The sequence below is a fragment of the Rana temporaria genome, chromosome 3 (genome assembly GCF_905171775.1).
Source record: "Rana temporaria chromosome 3, aRanTem1.1, whole genome shotgun sequence".
NCBI classification, from domain to species: Eukaryota; Metazoa; Chordata; class Amphibia; order Anura; family Ranidae; genus Rana; species Rana temporaria.
Window position 1 is genome coordinate 20,193,865 of NC_053491.1, and position 26,767 is coordinate 20,220,631.

Sequence of the window (26,767 nt, forward strand, 5' to 3'; positions counted from 1 at the left end):
AGTGTTGTGCTGTGTGTAGAGAGTCTCCTGTGTGTTGTGCTGTGTGTAGAGTCTCCTGTGTGTAGTGCTGTGTGTAGAGTCTCCTGTGTGTAGTGCTGTGTGTAGAGTCTCCTGTGTGTAGTGCTGTGTGTAGTAGTGTGTAGTGAGTCTCCTGTGTGTAGTGTAGCGCTCAGTGTCTGATGTGTAGTAGTGTGCTCAGTGTGTAGAGTCTCCTGTGTGTAGAGCTCAGCGTCTGTTGTGTAGTGCTGTGTGTAGTCTAGTGCTGTGTGTAGTAGTGTGTAATGTAGTGCTGTGTGTAGTGTTGTGCTGTGCGTAGAGTCTCCTGTGTGTAGTGTAGCGCTCAGTGTCTGGTGTGTAGTGCTGTGTGTAGTAGTGTGTAATGTAGTGCTGTGTGTAGTAGTGTTGTGTGTAGAGAGTCTCCTGTGTGTAGTGTAGCGCTCAGTGTCTGGCGTGCAGTGTTGTGCTCAGTGTCTGGTGTGTAGAGTCTCCTGTGTGTAGAGTCTGGTGTGTAGAGTCTCATGTGTGTAGTGTAGCGCTCAGTGTCTGGTGTGTAGTGTAGCGCTCAGTGTCTGGTGTGTAGTAGTCTGTGTGTAGTGTTGTGCTGTGTGTCTCCTGTGTGCAGTGTTGTGCTCAGTGTCTGGTGTGTAGTGCTGTGTGTAGAGTCTCCTGTGTGTAGTGTCTGGTGTGTAGTGTTGTGCTGAGTGTTTCCTGTGTGTAGTGTTGTGCTGAGAGTCTCGTGTGTGTAGTGCTGTGTGTAGAGTCTCCTGTGTGTAGAGTCTGGTGTGTAGTGTTGTGCTGTGTGTAGTAGTCAGTGTTGTGCTGAGAGTCTCCTGTGTGTAGAGTCTCCTGTGCTCAGTGTCTGGTGTGTAGTAGTCAGTGTTGTGCTGAGAGTCTCTCCCCCCTGTGAGTCCGCTCCGGCTGTGCGGAGCCTCCAGTCCGTGTTTTCCCGCCCGCCCGGAGTGTGTGTGTGTTGGTTGGTTGGTGGATGTGTCTCCGGCTCTTGTTTACAGCAGTCACGTCAGAGCGCCAGAGGAGCGGAGCTCTGAGGAGGAGAAGAAGATCGGAGGAGATCGGGGATGACAATGATCGCTCGGCTCACACACATCGCCCGCTCTGCGCCCTGACACGCTCGCGCAGGAGGATCTGTGACCTTCAGGCCCCCCCCCGGAGTGAGCGGACACTTTGCCATTCATTGCCCCCCCCGGGGGTGACATGGAGGGGGAGGACTCGGAGCGGCGCGCCGGTGGTGTCCGGCTCGGTGTAACGTGCAACGTGTGCGAGCGGCGAGGCTGACATCGGGGAGAACCCCGGGACTGGCCGCTGATTGGCTGCTCTTCCTGCTATACGGGAGACTATAGAGACTCGGGGCTGAGGCGCTGATTGGCCGCTCCGCGTTCTATACGGGAATACTCCGCGTTTCGTAGTGAATACGGACCGAGGTGCTGATTGGATATTCCGCGTTCTGTACGGACTGAGCCTCGGGCGCTGATTGGTGCACACGCCACGCTCTATACGGGATACTCTGCGCTCTGGGCAAGCCGAGGCGCTGATTGGCTACTCCGCGTTCCATACGGGATACACAACCTTCTATACTGGATACTCTGTACTGAATGAGGCTCCGGCGCTGATTGGCTGCTCCGGGTTCCATACACACCGAGGCTCCTGCGCTGATTGGTGGACACTACAGACTCGGGCTTCCCAGTGAAGGGCCCCTTTAAGGCTGGGAGGTATTTGGGGGTCACCGGCTCCCCCCAGACTGCAGCCTCTAATACAAGGTCACAGCGGCCACCCACCCCACATATCGGGGGTCAGTGTGTGTGTGGGCTCCGGCCGCCATCTTTGTTTCGGTCACTTTTCGGGCTGTGGATGTGAGGGGCCCCTCAGATCGCTGGAGTGGCGGAGAGCCGCGTGTGTTCCTCCCGGGAGATGAAGACCGGCTGGGGGGCTCCGGCCTGGATGTCGGGGGTCTTACTACTACTACTGGTCCTGTGTCCGAGCCTGTGCCTGGGGCCCCCGGGGGGCAAAGGTGAGTGTCTGCTGGGGGCCCCTCCGGGGAGAGCAATGTGAGGGGACACGTGGGGGACTGACCTGTGATGATTTACCCCCCCCCCCCCTTCATACATGTGTCCCCCCCCCCTCATCATACCTGTGACATGCCCCCCCCTTCATACCTGTGACATGTCCCCCCCCATCATACCTGTGACATGTCCCCCCCCATCATCATACCTGTGACATGTCCCCCTCATCATACCTGTGAAATGCCCCCCCCCCCATCATACCTGTGACATGTCCCCCCCCCCCCCATCATACCTGTGACATGTCCCCCCCCCCATCATACCTGTGACATGTCCCCCCCCCCCCATCATACCTGTGACATGCCCCCCCTTCATACCTGTGACATGTCCCCCCCCATCATACCTGTGACATGTCCCCCCCCCATCATACCTGTGACATGCCCCCCCCATCATCATACCTGTGACATGTCCCCCCCCATCATCATACCTGTGACATGTCCCCCCCCCCCCCCATCATCATACCTGTGACATTTCCCCCCCCATCATCATACCTGTGACATGTCCCCCCCCCCATCATCATACCTGTGACATGTCCCCCCCCATCATTATACCTGTGACATGTCCCCCCCCCCATCATTATACCTGTGACATGCCCCCCCCCCCCCATCATACCTGTGACATGTCCCCCCCCCCATCATCATACCTGTGACATGTCCCCCTCATCATACCTGTGAAATGCCCCCCCCCCCTCATACCTGTGACATGTCCCCCCCCCCCCCATCATACCTGTGACATGTCCCCCCCCCCCATCATACCTGTGACATGTCCCCCCCCCCATCATACCTGTGACATGTCCCCCCCCCCATCATACCTGTGACATGCCCCCCCTTCATACCTGTGACATGTCCCCCCCCCCCCCCATCATACCTGTGACATGTCCCCCCCCCATCATACCTGTGACATGCCCCCCCTTCATACCTGTGACATGTCCCCCCCCATCATCATACCTGTGACATGTCCCCCCCCCCCCCCCATCATTATACCTGTGACATGTCCCCCCCCCATCATCATACCTGTGACATTTCCCCCCCCATCATCATACCTGTGACATGTCCCCCCCCCCATCATCATACCTGTGACATGTCCCCCCCCATCATCATACCTGTGACATGTCCCCCCCCCCATCATTATACCTGTGACATGCCCCCCCCCCATCATCATACCTGTGACATGTCCCCCCCCCATCATTATACCTGTGACATGTCTCCCCCCCCCCCCATCATACCTGTGACATGTCCCCCCCCCCATCATTATACCTGTGACATGTCCCCCCCCCCCATCATTATACCTGTGACATGTCCCCCCCCCATCATTATACCTGTGACATGTCCCGTTCCCCCATCATACCTGTGACATGTCCCCCCCCCATCATACCTGTGACATGTCCCCCCCCCATCATCATACCTGTGACATTTCCCCCCCCATCATCATACCTGTGACATGTCCCCCCCCCATCATCATACCTGTGACATGTCCCCCCCCATCATCATACCTGTGACATGTCCCCCCCCCATCATTATACCTGTGACATGCCCCCCCCCATCATCATACCTGTGACATGTCCCCCCCCCATCATTATACCTGTGACATGTCTCCCCCCCCCCCCATCATACCTGTGACATGTCCCCCCCCCCATCATTATACCTGTGACATGTCCCCCCCCCCCCATCATTATACCTGTGACATGTCCCCCCCCATCATTATACCTGTGACATGTCCCGTTCCCCCATCATACCTGTGACATGTCCCCCCCCCATCATACCTGTGACATGTCCCCCCCCCCCATCATACCTGTGACATGTCCCCCCCCCCCCATCATACCTGTGACATGTCCCCCCCCCCCATCATACCTGTGACATGTCCCCCCCCCCCCCATCATACCTGTGACATGTCCCCGCCCCCCATCATACCTGTGACATGGTCCCCCCCCATCATACCTGTGACATGGTCCCCCCCCCCATCATACCTGTGACATGGTCCCCCCCCCCCATCATACCTGTGACATGGTCCCCCCCCCCCCATCATACCTGTGACATGGTCCCCCCCCCCCATCATACCTGTGACATGGTCCCCCCCCCCCCATCATACCTGTGACATGGTCCCCCCCCCATCATACCTGTGACATGGTCCCCCCCCCCATCATACCTGTGACATGGTCCCCCCCCCCATCATACCTGTGACATGGTCCCCCCCATCATACCTGTGACATGTCCCCCCCCCCCATCATCATACCTGTGACATGTCCCCCCCCATCATACCTGTGACATGGCCCACCCCCCCCCATCATACCTGTGACATGGTCTCTCCCCCCCCCATCATACCTGTGACATGGTCTCTCCCCCCCCCCCATCATACCTGTGACATGGTCCCCCCCCCCCATCATTATACCTGTGACATGGTCCCCCCCCCCATCATCATACCTGTGACATGGTCCCCCCCCCATCATCATACCTGTGACATGGTCCCCCCCCATCATCATACCTGTGACATGGTCCCCCCCCCATCATCATACCTGTGACATGGTCCCCCCCCCCATCATCATACCTGTGACATGGTCCCCCCCCCATCATCATACCTGTGACATGGTCCCCCCCCCATCATCATACCTGTGACATGGTCCCCCCCCCATCATCATACCTGTGACATGGTCCCCCCCCCCCATCATCATACCTGTGACATGGTCCCCCCCCCCCATCATACTACCTGTGACATGGTCCCCCCCCCCATCATCATACCTGTGACATGGTCCCCCCCCCCCCCCATCATCATACCTGTGACATGGTCCCCCCCCCAATCATACTACCTGTGACATGGTCCCCCCCCCCCATCATACTACCTGTGACATGGTCCCCCCCCCATCATACCTGTGACATGGTCCCCCCCCCCATCATACCTGTGACATGGTCCCCCCCCCCCCATCATACCTGTGACATGGTCCCCCCCCCATCATACCTGTGACATGGTCCCCCCCCCCCATCATACCTGTGACATGGTCTCCCCCCCCCCCCCCATCATACCTGTGACATGGTCTCCCCCCCCCCCCCATCATACCTGTGACATGGTCCCCCCCCCCCCCCCCCATCATACCTGTGACATGGTCCCCCCCCCCCCCATCATACCTGTGACATGGTCCCCCCCCATCATACCTGTGACATGTCCCCCCCCCCCCCATATCATCATACCTGTGACATGTCCCCCCCCAAATTATATATGTGACATACCCCTCATCAAACCTGTGACACCCCATTATACACATGACCTGTACTCCCTCCACCATACCTGTGACACCCCCCCCATTATACCTGTGACACCTCCCACTATTACATCTGTGAAATGCCCCCCCCCCATCACCTGAATGACTATCTGTGATACACATTGGACATCATAGAAATGTTACCAGAGTCCATCCCATAATAATAATAATATTGTTCTCCATGTCCATCCAATAACAGTGGTAGTATTATCAATACCCATCCCATAATGATAATAATAATAGTGGTATTATTATCCATGACCATCCAGTACAATAACAATACTGTTCTCCATCCTATAATAATCACAGTGCTGGTATTATTATTATCCTTCCCGTAGTAGTCGGTGTGTCAGAGTCCATCCCATAATAGATGAGATGTCATGTCTGCTCATTACTGGTGTCCCCATCATTCTATACAAAGGGGGGGAGGGGTTCTATAGTGATCATAGAGAGTCCATACAGGGGATGTGGGGTGATCAGGATCCCTATGTACTGGGGGAGGGGGGAGGATTTACCTGTACAGGTGATGAGATTTCTCTCCTATGATCAGTGGGGTGGAGGTGTAAATAGCCAGGATATGGAGGAGGATCTCTTCTATAGGATGGGACTTCTCTCTGAGCTGCAGCTTTATTATCTGTGTTACCAACAGTGTTCTGCTATTGGCCTTTACACCCTGTTATTTTTATATAGTGTGTGTGTGTGTGTATATAATACAGACAGTCCTACCATGTGATTAGTGCCATCTCATTAGGGATTCTACCCACTGTTTAAGATTAATATGTTACCCCAAAGTATTTATCTCTCCGTTCTCTGCTATCCTATAGTGTGTGTGTGTGTGTGTGTGTGTGTGTGTGTGTGTGTGTATGTGTATATATATATATATCAGACATGCCTGCCATGTGATTCCTGTCTGAGATGCGGATTTGAGGGTTCTACTTTGTTTTTGAGATTTGGGTATGTTACTGGTATTTTACCTCTGAGGTCAACAGATAGAGGTCTGTCTCTCGCGCTCGCTGTCTGGCTCTCGCGCTCGCTCTTTGTCTGGCTCTCTCTGACACGCTCGCTCTCTTGTCTGGCTCGCGCTCGCTCTCTTGTCTGGCTCGCGCTCGCTCTCTTGTCTGGCTCGCGCTCGCTCTCTTGTCTAACTCGCGCTCGCTCTCTTGTCTGGCTCGCGCTCGCTCTCTTGTCTGGCTCGCGCTCGCTCTCTTGTCTGGCTCTCTCTGACACGCTCGCTCTCTTGTCTGGCTCGCGCTCGCTCTCTTGTCTGGCTCGCGCTCGCTCTCTTGTCTGGCTCGCGCTCCCTCGCTCTCTTGTCTGTCTGGCTCGCTCTCTGTCTGGCTCGCGCTCGCTCTCTGTCTGGCTCGCGCTCGCTCTCTGTCTGGCTCGCGCTCGCTCTCTGTCTGGCTCGCGCTCGCTCTCTGTCTGGCTCGCTCTTTCGCTCGCTGTCTGGCTCGCTCTTTCGCTCGCTCTCTGTCTGGCTCGCTTGCTCTCTGTCTGGCTCGCTCTTTCACTCGCTCTCGCTCTTTCGCCCGCGCTCTGTCTGGCTCGCTCGCCCTCTGTCTGGCTCGCTCTCGCTCTCGTTCGCTCTCTGTCTGGCTCGCTCTTTCGCTCGCTCTCTGTCTGGCTCGCTCTTTCGCTCGCTCTCTGTCTGGCTCGCTTGCTCTCTGTCTGGCTCGCTCTTTCGCTCGCGCTCTGTCTGGCTCGCTCGCCCTCTGTCTAGCTCGCTCTTTCGCTCACTCTCTGTGTGGCTCGCTCGCCCTCTGTCTGGCTCGCTCGCTCTCGTTCGCTCTCTGTCTGGCTCGCTCTCGCGATCTTTCGCTCTCTCTGGCGCTCACTGTCTGTCTGTCTGGCTCGCTCACTCACTCTGTCTGGCTCTGTCTATATCATTATAATGCTCTGTATAGATGCTGCCACATGATTCTCATCCCATCCAGATATGCAATAGGTTTTACCCCCCCCCCCCCCCCCCCCCAATGTGTAATAATGGGATAGATCCGATCTTCTCTATCTATCCTTTGTATGCAGATATCCCTCCCATGTGATCCCAGTCCAGACTGATCTGTGTGATTGGAAATGCTATACGTGTTCCTCTATACATAGAGTGTGTGTATAATATATATTTATTTAGAGACAGCCCCACATACTTGTGTATGCAGACAGCCCACCGTGTGCCCCCCCCCCGAGCTGTCTGATCTGCAGACACACATAGGTGACCCAGGCAGGTGCAATGTATGATCAGAGGGATGTCTCATGGGGAGTGCATGCTTTGCACATACAGACAAGCCTCTGATTTCGGGACTCTCCCTTGTTTAGGTTGATCTTTGTTGTTTTTCTGCCTTTTACACGGCTGATTTTGTACACGTGTGTGTGTGTGTGTGTGTGTGTGTGTATATAAGCGGGTGATTGGTACACGTGTGTGTGTGTGTGTGTGTGTATGTGGATGATTGGTACGTGTGTGTGTGTGATTTTGTACACGTGTGTGTGATTTTGTACACGTGTGTGTGTGATTTTGTACACGTGTGTGTGTGTGTGTGTGTATGTGGATGATTGGTACGTGTGTGTGTGTGTGTGTGATTTTGTACACGTGTGTATGTATGTGGATGATTGGTACGTACGTGTGTGTGTGTGATTTTGTACACGTGTGTGTGTGTGATTTTGTACACGTGTGTGTGTGTGTGTGTGTGTGTGTAAGTGGGTGATTGGTACACGTGTGTGTGTGTAAGCGGGTGATTGGTACACGTGTGCGTGTAAGTGGGTGATTGGTACACGTGTGTGTGTGTGTGTGTGTGTGTAAGTGGGTGATTGGTACACGTGTGTGTGTGTAAGCGGGTGATTGGTACACGTGTGCGTGTAAGTGGGTGATTGGTACACGTGTGTGTGTGTGTAAGCGGGTGATTTTGTACATGTATGTGTGTGTGTAAGCGGGTGATTGGTACACGTGTGTGCTTCTCGTGTAGCCGCTTTTATCAAAACAAAATACAAACTCTCCTCCTCCATACGATTCCCATCGCCCCATAGACAAAGTCCGATGTGCGTTGTTTCTTTCGCCATATTCTGGAAATCCTGCGTATTCTCCGCCCCCCCCTCCCCCCCTTTTTTTTTTAAGCTTTGGATGGCCATAGAATCCATTCCCAGCCGCTATATGACTCCACTCATCGAGGGCTCTGTCAACATGAAACCGAAATCTCCTCCGCCGTATACAAAGGCTGCAGTATTATTTGTCGGGGAGAGTGACAGACAGACTCGTACTATATACTCTCATGGATTAACTGTGACCGAGTGGCAGCGTTCTGTCTGGGGGACGGAACCCCCCCCCCCCCTATGGACGGACGCATTCCCTTGTTTACAGCGATTGGTCCGTCTGATTTTCGGTTTGGGCGCTGAGAATGATAAACACTTTTTCGGGTTGGCTGGATCAGATTTTTTTTCTCCTATGGAATGTTTGTTGGAGGGTCATGTGATCCTTCCTTCTCTTATTCAGCGTTTTTAAGTTTTTAAAAACATATAAAAAAATAGAACTGTAAACAAACGTTCCCAGATCCTGGCGATCGCCTCCTGCCATGTGATGACGGGATTTGTCTGCATTGTTTTTCTATCGATGTGCTGGAAGGAACTTTGCCTTTTTTTTTGGGGGGGGGGGGGGGGTTTGATTTATAAAGATCCTTTGTGTTTTCAGACCCATTGCTGATGCTTTCATCATAAAGGGGGCGTGTCGTGCGACCGACCGGTGGTCCTGGCTTACCCCCGTAAAACGCAGCGCTTACTACCTCCCCATTACTAATTTGTTTACAAGATTTAACCAGGCCTTCCTCCTCCTTCTTCCTTTTTTTTTCCTTTGTGGAGAAGGTCATGTGCAGTCGGGAGTTTCATGTGAAACGCATGTTTACAATTGTTCTCTCCGGAGGTATAGATCCTTTATTTCACCTCCTATAGGCTGACATGTGTTCCATAGAGTCCCATAAGACCTTTTTTTTTATGAACAATAAACTCAAATAAAAACATAAATGTCTACTTTGTTTCGTTTTTTTCCACTCCTTAATTTTCACACCTGTAACAAAAGATCGGTTCATCGAGTGAAAGTTGTCACTATCTCTGTCTATAACTGTGGTTCTTAAAGCGGGGGTTCACCCTAAAAAAAAAAAATTCTTGGTCTACCATGCCATCCAGCATACTAGCGTCAGCTACAGTATGCCTTTATTTTTATTTTTTTGCGCTGCACTTACAGTATAATCCTTCAGTTTCAGACTCCCGCGGGGAGTAGGCGTGAAGAGGGGAACATGATTGACGGCCGGCTATGGCGCGTCACGCGTTCCGAAAATAGCCGAAATAGGACTCGGATCTATACGGCGCCTGCGCAGTCAGCTCCTAGTCTGTGCGCAGGCGCCGTACAGCGCCGAGTCCTACTCCGGCTATTTTCGGAACGCGTGACGCGCCATAGCCGGCCGTCAATCATGTTCCCCTCTTCATAGGAACGCCTTTCCCCGCGGGAGTTTGAAACGAAACTAAAGGATTAAACTGTAAATACAGCGCAAAAAAATAAAAATAAAGGCATACTGTAGCTGACGCTAGTATGCTGGATGGGATGGTAAATAGTTGTTTTTTAGGGTGAACCTCCGCTTTAAGGTTTTAAAGAAAGTCTTGTGAGCTTTCGAAGTGATCGGGAACTTGAAAGTGCAATTGATTTGCGATCATATACGATCAGTATTATAAGGAGGGATTTGTTGTACTGGTATGCTCTGCAGAGGATTGATGGAATTGGGTGGGAGGTATTTTATTACGTTATAGTATGTTTCTATGTTGCATCTCTCTGTATTCTAAGGAAGTTGGTTGCACTTATATATTTCGTACATGTAGGATGGAATTGGGTGGGATGTATATTTTTATTTCTGTATTAATAATAATATTATTATTTTATTTGTATTTTTTTCCTTCAATTTTTTTTTTAATTACGTTGTTTTTTGTAATAATAATATTATTATATAAATATTATTATTATTATTATTATTATTTCATTTGTATTTTTTTTTAATTACATTGTTTTTTGTAATAATAATAAAAATATTATTATTTTATTTGTATTTTTTCTTCATTTTTTTTATTTTTTATTACGTTGTAGTGTTTCCTTTTATATGTATTGGTTTGTATTTGATCTTTTATTATAGTCTTTATAGAGTACAGCAACTTCCAACTTCCCCCTTTTTTAGACTTCCTTATAATACAGATCAAATACAGATACATATTAACATGGACACCTACTATAACATTAAAAATAAAATTGCCTCCCACCTAATTCTTTCCATTCTCTACAGAACATATATATACAGTACAGCAATTCCAGACTTCCCTTTTTATAAGACTTCCCTAATAATAAAGCTCAAATACAGATCTATAGAAAGGCACTGCAACTTACATAAAAACAACAACAAAAAAAAAGCATAGAAATATACAATAAAACAAAATATCTCTCACCCAGTTCTTTCCATGCTCTACTGAACATGTATAGTACAGCAATTCCCAACTTCCCTATAATAAAGCTCAAATACAGATCCATAGAAACGCACTGCAACTTAAATAAAAACAACAACAACAAAAAAAGCATAGAAATATACTATAACATAACAATAAAACAAAATATCTCCCACCCAGTTCTTTCCATGCTCTACTGAACATGTATAGTACAGCAATTCCCTATAATAAAGCTCAAATACAGGTCCATAGAAAGGCACTGCAACTTAAATAAAAACAACAACAAAAAAAAGCATAGAAATATACTATAACATAACAAACAAAATATCTCCCACCCAGTTCTTTCCATGCTCTACAGTACTCTATAGTACAGCCATTCCCAAATTCCCTATAATAAAGCTCAAATACAGATCCATAGAAAGGCACTGCAACTTATATAAAAACAACAAAAAAAAAAAAAAAAAAGCATAGAAATATACTATAACATCTTCAAACTAGGATCCCTGCTATAACATAACAATAAAACAAAATTTCTCTCACCCAGTTCTTTCCATGCTCTACTGAACATGTATAGTACAGCAATTCCCAACTTCCCTATAATAATAATAAAGCTCAAATACAGATCCATAGAAACGCACTACAACTTTAAATAAAAACAAAACAAAAAAAGCATAGAAATATATATACTACAACATAAAAATAAAACAAAATATAGAAACACACTGCAACTTAAATAAAAACAACAAGAAAAGCATAGAAATATACTATAACGTAACAATAAAACAAAATATCTCCCACCCAGTGCTCTCCATGCTCTACAGAACATATATAGTACAGCAATTCCCAACTTCCCTATAATAAAAATCAAATGCATATAACATAGAAACACACTACACCTTAAATATAAAATCTCTCCCATCAAATTCCACCCATCCTCTATTCCAACTTCTGTTTTAAGACTTCCTTATAATAAAGTTTAAATACCAATGCAATATAAACACACCTACAATGTAAATAGAATAAATACCTTCCATCCATCCTCTACAGAAAGTATTACCAACTTTCCTCAATACTTCCTTTTATAATACAGATCACATACAAGCAGATACATAAGCATAGAAACATACTACTGTATAACATAAAAATAAAATCAAATTCCTCCCCAGTTTTTTCCATAAATTTGTACAGTAATTTCCACCCCCCCCCCCCCGACTTCCCTATAACAACAATCAAATACAGATACATATCATAGAAACACACTACAACTTAAATTTTAATAAAATACCTCCCATTGATTTCTATCCATCCTCTACAGAACATATTCGCACAACAATTCCCAGTCCCATTTTACGACTTCCTAATAATAGAGATCAAATACAAACCTATGCAATATAAACATAGAAACACACTACAACCTAAATAAAATGCCTCCCATCCACTTGCATCGATCCTTTACAGAAGTTTGGGAGGAATAACTGGGGGTAACCCCGAAAAGGAATCTCGGTACCCAATCCTCTACAGAACGTATTCATACAATTCCCAACTTTTCTCATAAAACTTCCTTATAATACAGATCAAATACAAGCAGATACATAGTAACATAAAAATCACCCTATAACATAAAAATAAAACCAAAATACCTGCCACCCAGTTTTTTCCATCCTCCTACAGAGTATATAACGGCAATTCACAACTTTTCATTATAAGACTTCCCGATAATAACAATCAAATTCAGATACATATAACATAGAAACACACTACAACTTAAATGAAAAATAAAAAAAAACAACTCCCAATACCATCAATCCTCTATAGAATATAGTGGCGCAACAATTCCCAACTTCTCTTTTAAGACTTCCTTATAATAAAGATCAAATTCAAACCAACGAGTTATAAACGTAAAAACGCACTACAACGTAAATAAAATAAATACCTCCCACCCAATTCCATCCATCCTCTACAGAACGTATTCGTACAATTCCCAACTTCCCTCATAAAACTTCCTTTATAATAGAGATCAAATACAAACAGATACAAAGACGCACATTACAACATAAAAGAAAAAACGAATACCCCTAAAAATACTCAACACCCAATTCGATTCCACCTCTACAGAACGTATTCGTACAATTCCCAACTTCGCTTATTAGACTTCCTTATAATAGAGATCAAATACAAACCAATGAATTATAAACGTAAAAACGCACAACAACGTAAATAAAATAAACACTTCCCACCCAATTCCATCCATCCACTACAGAACGTATTACTAGTACAAGTCCCAACTTTGCTTATAAGACTTCCTTAGAATAGAGATCAAATACAACCAGAGACATAAAAGCACATTACAACATAAAAAACAAAAAAATAAGAACGAATACCCCTAAAAATACCCAACGCCCAATTCGATTCCACCTCTACAGAACATATTACTAGTACAATTTTCAACTTCGCTTATAAGACTTCATTATAATGAAGGTCAAATACCTATATGGTAATAACCTAAATCAACTCAAACTGCCTGTATAATAATAGCTTACAACAACCCAATCTACCTGTATATTAATGACCTAAAACCCCTCTACAGAACGTATTGATACAATTCCCAACTTCGCTTATAAGACTTCCTTAGAATAGAGATCAAATACAACCAGAGACATAAAAGCACATTACAACATAAAAATCAAAAAAATAAAAACGAATACCCCTAAAAATACCCAACACCCAATTCGATTCCACCGCTACAGAGCGTATTCGTACAATTCCCAACTTCCCTCATAAGACTTTCTTTTTATAATAGAGATCAAATACAACCAGAGACATAAAAGCACATTACAACATAAAAAACAAAAAAATAAAAACGAATACCCCTTAAAATACCCAACACCCAATTCTATTCCACTGCTACAGAACGTATTACTAGTACAATTCCCAACTTCGCTTATAAGACTTCATTATAATGAAGGTCAACTACCTACATGGTAATAACCTAAATCAACTCAAACTGCCTGTATAGTAATAGCTTACAACAACCCAATCTACCTGTATATTAATGACCTAAAACCCCTCTACAGAACGTATTAGTACAATTCCCATATACTAGAGATCAAATACAACCAGAGACATAAAAGCAATGACCTAAAACCCCTCTACAGAACGTATTAGTACAATTCCCATATACTAGAGATCAAATACAACCAGAGACATAAAAGCACAATATAACATAAAAAAACAAAACAAAAAAATAAAACCGAATACCCAACACCCAATTCGATTCCACTGCTACAGAGCGTATTCGTACAATTCCCAACTTTCCTCATAAGGCTTCCTTTTTATAATAGAGCTCAAATACAACCAGATACATAAAAGCACATTACAACATAAAAAAAAATAAAACCGAATACCCCTAAAAATACCCAACACCCAATTCGATTCCACCGCTACAGAACATATTACTAGTACAATTCCCAACTTTGCTTATAAGACTTCATTATAATAGAGATCCAATACAGCCAGATATATAAAAGCACATTTACAACATAAAATAATACCCCTAAAAATACCCAACACCCAATTCTATGAAACCTCTTCATATAACAATTCCCAGCTTCTCTCCTAAAACTCAGTTTTTATGTTTTTTTTTTTATATAGTTTTTATACAGATCATTTACAATCAGCGGGTTTGATAAGATACGGTATATTTTCTAAGCCAGTTATTTAAAAAGAATACAAAAATATGTTTATTTTGCCTCCGTCTATTTTCAGTTTATGTTTTGTCTCCATCTGTTTTTCTACAGCTAGAGAGAGAGGAAAAAAAAAAGTATTTGTTCTCCTCGGTCTTGTAATGACTTCCTCACATTATGTAGCGGAGGGGTTTTTTCCCCCACGTGTATTGGCTTGTAAACATTTTTGAAATAGTTTTGAGCTCCTAACCTAAGGATAAGAAATAACCTTGTTTTTCTTCTGCGAGCAACTTGGCTGTGGATTGTTTTTTTTGCTTGAAAGTGTTTTTTTTTTTTTTTTTTGTCACTTTTCGTCTATTTTTGGTCATTTGTTCTTCACCTTGCCTACACATTTCAGCCATGAGAGAGCAGTCAGATCTTTTGTAATTAAATTTTTAGATTCTTCTTTTCTATATAAAATAGCTCCAGTCCTTTTTTCTTCTTTTTTTTTATAATCTTTCTTTTGTGTTTACTTGTGTATTTGACATGTTGCCTTTTTAGACATGTTGAGAAAGCAAGCCTCGATTTGTTGTTCAAAAACATTTTTTCTCAGATGTGTACATTCGGTTGTTAGTCATGTCTTTGGTATGTGATAAATTACTACTCGGGCTAATACTTTAAAAACCATCGGGTAGGACAGCAGAAGATAAAGATATGTTCTGTAAAGACGTCTACCTGGTGTAAATTGCCTTATTTTTAGAGCTTCTTCAAAAGGGTTTACCGGAGACAAAACTGCCTGTATAGTAATGACTTGCAACAACCCAACCTACCTGTATAGTAACCACCTAAATCAACTCAAACTGCCTGTATAATAATGACCTAAAACAAACCAAACTACGTGTATAGTAATGACCTACAACAACCCTAACTACTTGTATAGCAACAACCTTAAACTACCTATTTAGTTATAACCTAAAACAACCCAAACTAACTGTATAGTGATGACCTAAAACAGCCTAAACTACCTACATGGTAATAACCTAAATCGACTTAAACTGCCTGTATAGTAATAGCTTGCAACAACCCAATCTACCCGTATAGTAAAGACCTAAAACGGACTAAACTACCTGTATGGTAATAACCTAAATCAGTCCAAACTGCCTGTATGGTAACAACCTAAAACGGCCCAAGCTGCCTGTATGGTAACAACCTAAAACGGCCCAAGCTGCCTGTATGGTAACAACCTAAAACGGCCCAAGCTGCCTGTATGGTAACAACCTAAAACGGCCCAAGCTGCCTGTATGGTAACAACCTAAAACGGCCCAAGCTGCCTGTATGGTAACAACCTAAAACGGCCCAAGCTGCCTGTATGGTAACAACCTAAAACGGCCCAAGCTGCCTGTATGGTAACAACCTAAAACGGCCCAAGCTGCCTGTATGGTAACAACCTAAAACGGCCCAAGCTGCCTGTATGGTAACAACCTAAAACGGCCCAAACTGCCTGTATGGTAACAACCTAAAACGGCCCAAACTGCCTGTATGGTAACAACCTAAAACGGCCCAAACTGCCTGTATGGTAACAACCTAAAACAGCCCAAACTGGTTTGTTGTAAGCCATTAATATAAGGTAGATTGGTTGGTTGGTTTGTTGTAAGCCATTACTAAACAGACTAAACTACCTGTATAGTAATAACCTAAATCAGCCCAAACTGCCTGTATAGTGACAACCTAAAACTGCCTGTATAGTAATGACCTAAAAGAGACTAAACTGCCTGTATAGTAACAACCTAAAAGAGACTAAACTGCCTGTATAGTAATAACCTAAAACAGCCCAAACTGCCTGTATAGTGACAACTTAAAACTGCCTGTATAGTAACAACCTAAAACAGCCCAAACTGCCTGTATAGTAAGTAACAGCCCAAACTGCCTGTATAGTAAGTAACAGCCTAAAACAGCCCAAACTGCCTGTATAGTAAGTAACAGCCTAAAACAGCCCAAACTGCCTGTATAGTAAGTAACAGCCTAAAACAGCCCAAACTGCCTGTATAGTAAGTAACAGCCTAAAACAGCCCAAACTGCCTGTATAGTAAGTAACAGCCTAAAACAGCCCAAACTGCCTGTATAGTAAGTAACAGCCTAAAACAGCCCAAACTGCCTGTATAGTAAGTAACAGCCTAAAACAGCCCAAACTGCCTGTATAGTAAGTAACAGCCTAAAACAGCCCAAACTGCCTGTATAGTAAGTAACAGCCTAAAACAGCCCAAACTGCCTGTATAGTAATGATCTAAAACGGACTAAACTACCCGTATAGTAACCTAAAACAGCCCAAACTGTTTGTATAGTTCCAACTTCAACACTTGTTTTGTTGCAGCATGCAAGAAAATGGAAGTATCTTTTCAGTCCATTGATTATAAAATTTACTATTTTATTTATCCTCCACCCAAAAAATAAATTGGCAAAAACACATTTTGGTTACTAGTGGAAAATGCTGATTATGGTTCTGAGTTATCTGACCGACTAAATCAAATTGGAGTCCTCTTGTATAACAGGATATGTAAAAATGTAGCGTGTTGCCAATTTTTGCAAGTGTTATGAGATAAGTCAGCCCAGATAAAATTTGAGGTTTTTGTCTAGATTGTTACTTTTTTAGTTTTTGGTTGTTGACAAACGATCGTTTTTTGGTTCTGAACCTAAATTGTTGGGCTGCTTTTTCTGTATCATTCAAAAATCTAATTTTTGAAGTCGCCGTGACCCATTTAGGATGCAAAGCTTATGTGGGGTTCAGTTATATAGTATCTAAATGTAAAATATTTTTTAAATCTGACAAATATCCTTTTTCTGGAACTTTTTATCTTCCTGAATTGTATGAAAAGTAGTGAAGGTTTAAAGGCTAACTCCACTTTCCTTGGGTAAAATCCCCCAAAAAATAAGACTGCGTATCCAATTGCTACACAAGTCCTCTTTTTAACTAAATGGTAATAAAAATTAACTTTTCCTTTTCAATCTGCAGCGCCGTAATTTTCTGTAAAATGCAATATGGCCACCTGGAGGCGTTCTGTACACAGAGAGGTTGTACAGAACGCATCTGACTTTTATAATATGAGGACACTTGCCTGTCCAGGGATCCCGCAATGTCGGGCCCCCGAAGCCGATTCGACCATAGGCTCGGGTGCAGGTGGCGCCATTGCAACTAAGAGCCGGTTCACACTGGGGCGGCCCGACTTCGGGGGCAACTTGGCAAGGCGTCCTGAAGACGACTTCAGAGGCGACTTGCAAAATGACTTCTGTATTGAAGTCAATGCAAGTCGCCCCCAAAGTCGTACAAGAACCTTTTTCTAAGCTCCTATTAGAACGGTTCTATTGACTACTATGGGACGCGACTTGGCAGGCGGCTGAGTCGCCTGACGAGTGGCCCCAGTGTGAACCGGCTCTAAGGGAAACAGGCAGTGAAGCCTTAAGGCCTCACTGCCGATTTCCTACTGCGTATGCGTGAGTCACGCTGCGCTTTTTGAATGCCCCCCCCTCCCGTCATCTTCTGGGACACACACACACAGGTCTCAGAAGGCAGTGAGGGGAAGGAGGGGCCCCTCATGATGTTCCTTGCTGAGGCGAAGTAGCCCTGAAGGAAAACCGAAAAAAGGTGCAAAAAAACCCCAGAGAATATCTGAAAACGAGGGGGGGGGGGGGGCCTAATTGATTAGGACCTGTTGGCTTTAATTTAGCCTTGAACTAAGGCTGCATTCACACCTGAGCGTCGGTCGTTCGGCCGTTTTTTTTGGGCGTTTTTTTCCGGCGTTTTGTCGCGCGTATTCATGCTTATTTGCATACAGCGTTGTCCGACGTTTTTGTACTTCGACGTTTTTTATTTTAGCCAATAGGAAAAATTATCATCTTTTCATCACTTGTTGCTATGTTGGTAGATTTTTTTTAATCTTCTGCATGGGCGACAAGTTCTATTGATTAAAGCGACGAAACGCCCGTAGCAAACACCCGTTGTCGCGCAAGTCGCTTGAATTGAGCGTTTCCATTACTTTCTATGGGAAATGGAAACGCTCAAATACACCCAAACCGCACAATACGCGCGACAAAAAAAGGTCCTGGACTTGTTTGAGCTTCGCGCGACAGGCGTTTGGGCGTTCAGGTGTGAACAGTCACCATAGCAAATAATGTTATTTCATCCCTCTGGCGTTTGTGAGCGTAGTGCTTCAGGCGTAAAAACGCCTAGGTGTGAATGGAGCCTTAATGTCTTTATAAGCGGTCAACGGGTTTCCCCACTGACGGCTGAATGTAAACAAAGGGATGACTTTGGGATGACCAGGCAAAATTGTGTTTAAAAAAAACAAAACAAAAAAGGGCTCCAGTCCCCCCCCCCAAATCCATACCAGACCCTTATTGGGTGGTTGTGGGGGTCTGCGGGCTGAAGGTTCCAGATTCCACAAAGAATTGTGTGCGATTTGACCAGGAATGCGATATCGCATGTGGCTCCCTGCACTACACTTGTGTGAACCCAGGCTGAAATCACTGACAAAACTGGGTTCACACATGAGCGGTGTGGGAAACTGCATGTGATTCGGACAGGAGTTGCAACACATTCCTGCCCTAATCACATGCATGTTTTTTTTCAGTGCTATTTGAGCCCATTAATTTTGTATAGAACCAAATCACTCCTCAAAGTACCGGCGAGTACTTGAATGAAAGTATTGGTACTCATACTCCTTCGATTAAAAAAAAAAAAAAAAAAAATGTATAGCTACATCCCTCCTGAACCATACGAGTCCACATGCCCTCAACATGCCTCCCTGTAGCGCCTTGTCCACATGTTGGTGGAGACGAGGGCCTCTTCCCCACAACCCTGGCCGGTGGTTGTGGGGGTTTGAGGGCAAAGCGGCTCCAGATCAAATCGCAGTGATCGCGCTGCATTCCTGTTCAAACTGCATGCAATTCTTTACAGTGTAATTTGAGCCCATTAATTTGGTATGGACGCAAATCACACCGCAAAGTAACGGCGGGTACTGGACCTAAAGTATTGGTACTTGCAACCCTGAAAAACAGTTCAGAACTGTACAAAACACCAGCACCACCCGTGCCCAAACAGAGATGCAGTAGTGCCCTGTTACATATTTTGCCTCTTGTTCGTACTCGTAGTTTAGTCACTACTTCTTCCTTTTTTTTTTTTTTTTTTGTGCGTTTACCCGTTGGCATGAAATGATTAAAGTGGATGTAAACCCACTCTCATCCTTTCTAAACTCCTGCCATAGTGCTGATGTAAAAGGATCTAAACCCCTCCTGCATGTATCCTTACCTGTCAAATGTCTCCTCTCTGTCTGTTATAAGAACTGAAAAACTGCAGATTCTGTGGGTGGGTCTGTTGTCTGGAGCTCGGTGGGTGGAGTCGTGATGTCAGTAGACTCCCCGCCCTCCTCTACACTCCCCTTGTCAACAATCATTTTTTCCTGTGTATTCCTTACACTAAATTCTGCTATGATCACTAACATCCAGTCAAAATCCAGAAAAAGTAACCACATGACTTCAGAAAAGCAGTGGGGGTGGGAATTAAAAATAATGCCTGTCTCCAGGCTAGTGCATGAGACAGGGCTTGACAAATTTGCTTGGAATCTAGGAGCCAGCTAAAAAAGTTAGGAGCCAGAAAACGCGCCCCGTCCCGACGAGCTTGCGCGCAGAAGCGAACACATACGTGAGCAGCGCCCGCATATGTAAACGGTGTTCAAACCACACATGTGAGGTATCGCTGCGATTGGTAGAGCGAGAGCAATAATTCTAGACCTAGACCCCCTCTGTAACTCAAAACATGCAACCTGTAGATTTTTTTAAACGTCGCCTATGAAGATTTTAAAGGGTAAAAGTTTGTCGGCATTCCACGAGCGGACGCAATTTTGAAGCGTGACATGTTGGGTATGAATTTACATTATCTTTCATAATATAAAAAAAAATGGGGATAACTTTACTGTTTTATTTTTTAATTAAAAAAAGTGTAAATTTTTTCCCAAAAAAGTGCGCTTGTAAGACCGCTGCGCAAATACGGCGTGGCAGAAAGTATTGCAACGATCGCCATTTTATTCTCTAGGGTGTTAGGATAAAAAATATATATAATGTTTGAGGGTTCTAATTAGAGGGAAGAAGATGGCAGTGAAAATAGTGAAAAATTACATTAGAATGGCTGTTTAACTTGTAATGCTTAACTTGTAATACCAACGGCCACCACCAGATGGTGCCAGGAGCCAAGTCGCCAGGACCCTATTTCTAGTCGCCATGGCGACCTGGCGCCCGGGATTTGTCGAGCCCTGGAATGAGATATGTAAATAACCTGTCACTCACAGCAAGGGGGCGGAACGGACTAAGGTTTTTCTCTGTAAGTCCGTTTTATTTCACCGAACAATAAAAGAGGATTGCTCAGAGCTGGATTAACTCTGTGTGTCAAGACTGGGCACAGATGATAGGACATTTTATACTCTACATTGTGACATCAAAAAAAGAAATAAAAAATGTGGGTTTACTTCCACTTTAACCACTTAAGGACCCCCCTACCGACGATATACGTCGGCAGAATGGCACAGCTGGGCACAGGCACGTTGCCTTTAAGAGCCCAGCCGTGGGTCTCGCACGCGCACACACGCAACCGGGTCCGAAGCTCCGTGACCGCGATCTCGGTCACAGGAGCTGAAGAACGGGGAGAGGTGAGTGTAAACAAACCTTCCCCATTATTCTGTGTGGCAGTGACACTGATCGTCTGTTCCCTGATATAGGGAACAACGACCAGTGACGTCACGCCTACAGCCACACCCCCCTACAGTTAGAATCGCTCCCCTAGGGAATACTTAACCCCTTAGCGCCCCCTAGTGGTTAACCCCTTCACTGCCATTGTAATTTTCACAGTAATCGGTGCATTTTTTTTTTTTTTATATATATATTTTGGGGATATTTATTATAGCAAAAAAATATATATTTTTTTTAAAAATTGTCGCTCTATTTTTGTTTATAGCGCAAAAAATTAAAACCGCAGAGGTGATCAAATACCACCAAAAGAAAGCTTTATTGGTGGGGAAAAAAAGGACGCCAGTTTTGTTTGGGAGCCACGTTGCACGACCGCGCAATTGCCAGTTAAAGCGACGCAGTGCTGAATCGCAAAAACTGGCCAGGTCCTTTACCTCAGGGTTTGACAAATCCCGGTCGCTATGGCGACTAGAAATAGTGTCCTGGCGACTTGGCTTGGAAGGTGGGCATCTGGTGGTGGCCGTTGGTATTGCAAGTTAAGCATTACAAGTTAAACAGCAATTCTAATGTAATTTTTCACTATTTTTCACTGCCACCTTCTTCCCTCTAATTAGAACCCCCAAACAGTATATATATTTTTTATCCTAACACCCTAGAGAATAAAATGGCGATCGTTGCAATACTTTCTGTCACGCCGTATTTGCGCAGCGGTCTTTCAAGCGCACTTTTTTGGGAAAAAATTACACTTTTTAAATAAAAAAATAAGACAACAGTAAAGTTATCCCCATTTTTTTTAATATTATGAAAGATAATGTTACGCCGAGTAAATTCATAGCCAACATGTCACGCTACAAAATGACGTCCGCTCGTGGAATGGCGTCAAACTTTTACCCTTTAAAATCTCCATAGGCGACGTTTAAAAAACTCTACAGGTTGCATGTTTTGAGTTACAGAGGAGGTCTAGAGCTAGAATTATTGCTCTCGCTCTACCAATCGCGGCGATACCTCATGTGTGGTTTGAACACCGTTTACATATGCGGGCGCTGCTCACGTATGCGTTCGCTTCTGTGCGCAAGCTCGTCGGGACGGGGTGCGTTTTCTGGCTCCTAACTTTTTTAGCTGGCTCCTAGATTCCAAGCAAATTTGTCAACCCCTGCTTTACCTGCATAATGGTCCGGGTCTTAAGTGGTAAAGACGGAAGGGCCGACCCGGCACTGCCATTATAAAGGCCTTGTAAGGTCTATGGGGCCTCTTATTTCCCGATGCTTGGCTCCTGTGTCTCCCATACTCGGTGGTTGTACGGCTGCCAGCATGGTGAAGAATTGTCTGCAAGTGCTGTTTGTGTTTTTTTAGCTACAAGCAGGCCGGTGAGGGGGGGTAATACTCCTAATTGTATCTGAATTTCTACTACCATGTGTTTCTGAATGAGTCCTCTTCCACACAGAGACTAAAAAAAAGGGAAAAACGACCACGTGATCCCAATGCAGAGCGTCGCTCCTATTTTTATTCCACTCCATTGAAATGGTCCTCAGCCGGGTTTCCAGGAAAAAGAGGTCCCGCTCGCCCCCCTCCTCCCCGGCCTAAGAAAGGACATTGCCTCAAATTGAAAAATATTTATGCGATATCTAATTCTCCGCAGCACCGGATCCCTCCCAGGCTCTACGCCCGAGGCCAGCTGTGCCGTGTATCTCCTTCCCTGGTGGAGAACAGTTCATGCTTACCAGCAGCTGGTGGATTTTTTATTGTTCGTTCTGATTTTTTATTTATTTTTTGATTTATCGACCTGCAGAAGATGAAGAGGCTCTTTTATCTTTTCCCAAAACAGTGTGAGCTTTGAGCAGAAAGATTTGTAGGAGTATTTTATTTTGTTTCTTTTTTGTGATAAATGTGTAAATGATATCTGTTGCAGAACATCTGAGGTCTTTTTTTTAGGACGTGTGTAGACGGCTGATGGAGGCTTGCTTGTTTTGTGACCTTGTGCAGTAGAAGCACCCCCGACTTCCTAGGGGTTTTTGAACCCTATGAGAGGGGCTCCCCCTAAGTTCCTGTCTGCTTTTGCTTGGTGCAGTGGGGGAGGCATTGGAACTGGAACCTGCTCTATTTAAAGCACAGGTGTCAAACACGAGGCCCGCGGGCCGATTCCGGCCCTCCAGGGCATATTATGTGGCCCTCGCACCTCTCCTGCAGCTGCAGGAGAGCTCCTGCTCTCCTCTGGTCCTACGCCAGACCCTTACTTTCTGCTTTCAAGCAATGCATCCAGCTTCTTCCCAGCAGCAGCATAAGGAAAGGGGGGTACACCAGTGGCGGTTCGTCCATAGAGGGCGCTGGAGCGCCGCCCCCCTCTGGCTCTCGCCCACCACTGAGTCTAATAACATACCTTCATGCATTGCATGAATGTATGTTATTGTTGCCAGCTGCCGCTGGTCTATTCAGAGATGGCCGGAACTTGAGCGCCGGCCAGCTGAATAACGGCAGCTGGTTGGCTGTTTGGAAGTGCCTATCGGAGCCATCGGCTCTGATGGGCTTTCCGAGTACAGCCCTCGGCTCCCGGATGTCTTATCCTCGGAACGTACGGGGGGTGCGTTCCTTGAATAAGACTGACGGCCGTCTCAGACAATCAGGTTCCCCGATTCTGGTTATCGGTAACCTGATTGGCTGAAGCATCACCAAGGTGGGAGAAGACATCGAGGGACGTGGAAAGAGTAAGGTAAGTGCATTTTACAGGGCACAGTGGCGATAAAGGGCACAGTGGCAACAATTGATGGCACAGTGGCTGTGTTTGATGGCATGGCACAGTGGTGATAATTGATGGCACAGTGGCTGCGTTTGATGGCATGGCACAGTGGCTGCGTTTGATGGCATGGCACAGTGGCTGCATTTGAGCACCAACCGACACTGAGATGTAAGGGAGAGTGGGGGTCTCCACTTCTGATAGTGGGGGGGCTCTGGACATCTAATGTAGGGGAGGGGAATGCGCTGGACATCTAATCTTACAGATACAACCAGCCCTTTTAAGGGCAATCCGAATGCTGATGCGGCCCACAGTGAAATTGAGTTTGACATCCCTTATCTAGAGGCTTTGCACTGTAGGTAAAAGTGGTGGAACAGAGTTTACTACCACTTTAGTGAACTTTAATGCCAAAAAAATCCCACAAAAAATAACCCAATCTTTTTGTAAAATATAAAAGATGATGCTACACCGAGTAAATAGATACCAAACATGTCACACTTTTTTTTTAATTTCGCACACTCGTGGAGTGGCGCAAAACTACGATACCTAAAGGGTTACTATAGGAAAACAAAACATTTCTTTAAAATAACAAACATGTTATACTTCCCTCCACTGTGCAGTTCGTTTTGCACAGCGTGGTCCCGATCCACGTCTTCTGGGGTCCCTCGGCGGCTGTCTCTGATCCTCTCCGCAAGAACTCGCCACAGTCATGCGAGAGAACTCGCATGGTGGTGAGTCCTTGCGGGCGCGCTTCCGTAGCCATAGCCGCTCACTGTATCATTTGGCCTCGCCCCTCAGCGCCTCACTGGATGTGATTGACAGCAGCGCCAGCCAATGGCTGCGCTGCTCTCGATCCATCCACTGTAGCCAATCAGCGGCCAGGCTGAGCGGCGAAGAGGATCTCGGGACCGAGCGCGGGACTTTCGAGGGGTCAGGTAAGTAAAACGGGGGCTCGGCGTCATCGGATGTTTTTTCACCTAATGCATAGATTGCATTAAGGTGAAACATTTTTTTCTTTTCTTTACAACTCCTTTAAAAATCTCTCTAGCCGGCTTTTTACAGTGTAGGGAATCGCCGGCTGAAAAAGATGTCTGGATGATGTCTGCAGCTGCACCCGTCATCCGGATATCTCCACTCAAAGTAAATGCCGTGGTCTGACGTCTGCCCGGGGGAAGTGGCGAAGGGCTCCCTCTAGGAGGCGATAATGAGCACTTTGCATCTAGAAAGAGCTTGTTTTTCACCCATGTGGATAAACTTTCTTTGCAGTGAGAAACCGGAATAAATCACGTGACTGACCCTGGCAGGTCCATTCGCTGGAAATGACAAGCAGATGTCTCCCTGGTCTATAGCTAGTCCAAGTATGATCATACAAGGGCTGGTGTGTGAGCTTTCATGGTTCAACAGCAATTCTCCAGCATAATGTTAAAGTGACGCTAAACTCTGGTTAAAAAAATAAAAACCAAGTACAAAAGTCCCTTCTTTTACTCTATGGATCCTCCGAATCCCAATTTTTGTTTTTATTTGTGCTGCTGTCATCTGACTTCCTGTTAGAGGGTGGATACGTTCATTCTCTATTGTCCTACTGTATGTAGGTTTAATGGTGAACTGGAAAAGATGCACTTTATAGGCACTATTTGGAAAAGTAAAAAATGTATTTGTTAATAGATAACAATTTTATATATGTATACAATTCAATGATGCCAGTTGCATCAAAATGAAAAATATAAAACTACAGAATAAAATCGGAAACAAAATGTCAAGATATAAGACCAAGTGGCGAATAAAAACCCCAGTGGTGATTAACCACTTAAGGACACTTACAGGTACGTCCTCTTTAAGTGCCCAGCCAAAGCTCTGTGACCGCGGGACCCGCGGACCCGATCGCCGCTGGAGTCCCGCGATCCATCCCCGGAGCTGAAGAACGGGGAGAGCCGTGTGTAAACACAGCTTCCCCGTTCTTCACTGTGGGGCCGTCATCGATCGTGTGTTCCCTTATATAGGGAAACACAATCAATGACGTCGCACCTACAGCCACACCCCCTTCTGTTAGAAACACAAATGAGGTCACACTTAACCCCTTCAGCGCCCCCTTGTGGTTAACTCCCAAACTGCAATTGTAATTTTCACAATAAACAATGCATTTTTAATGCATTTTTTGCTGTGAAAATGACAATGGTCCCAAAAATGTGTCCGAAATGTCCGCCATAATGCCGCAGTCACGAAAAAAATCGCTGATCGCCGCCATTAGTAGTAAAAAAAAAAATGTATTAATAAAAATGCAATAAAACTATCCCTTATTTTGTAAACGCTATACATTTTGTGCAAACCAATCGATAAACGCTTATTGCGATTTTTTTTTTTTTTTTTTAACCAAAAATAGGTAGAATACATATCGGCCTAAACTGAGGGAAATAATATTTTTTGGGGGGATATTTATTGAAGCAAAAAATGAAAAATATTTATATTTTTGTCTATAGCGCAAAAAATGAAAACCGCAGAGGTAATCAAATACCACCTAAAGAAAGATCTATTTGTGGGGAAAAAAGGACATTGATTTTGTTTGGGAGCCATGTCGCACGACCGCGCAATTGTCAGTTAAAGCGACTCGGTGCCGAATCGCAAAAACTGGCCCAGTCATTGACCAGCAAAATCATGGGTCTTCAAACTACGGCCCTCCAGTTGTTCCGGAACTACAATTCCCATCATGCCTAGTCATGTCTGTGAATGTCAGTGTGTTAGAATGCCTCATGCGATGTGTAGTTCTACAACAGCTGGAGGGCTGTAGTTTGAGGATCCCTGAGCAAAATGGTCCGGGGCTTACCGTAAGTGGTTACATAACAAACGTGCA

The 26,767-nt window shown here is 45.4% G+C and overlaps 1 protein-coding gene across 1 annotated transcript in view; it reads left to right on the plus strand.

Moving 5' to 3' along the window:
- The first annotated feature begins 874 nt into the window (after positions 1-874).
- The window catches only part of IGF1R (insulin like growth factor 1 receptor), a 277,764-nt gene continuing 251,871 nt past the window's right edge, over positions 875-26,767 (plus strand). The window contains exon 1 of the mRNA XM_040342347.1: positions 875-2,026. Within this exon, the coding sequence (XP_040198281.1) occupies positions 1,927-2,026 (100 nt within the window). The 5' untranslated portion in view covers positions 875-1,926. The remainder of the gene's footprint in view (positions 2,027-26,767) is intronic.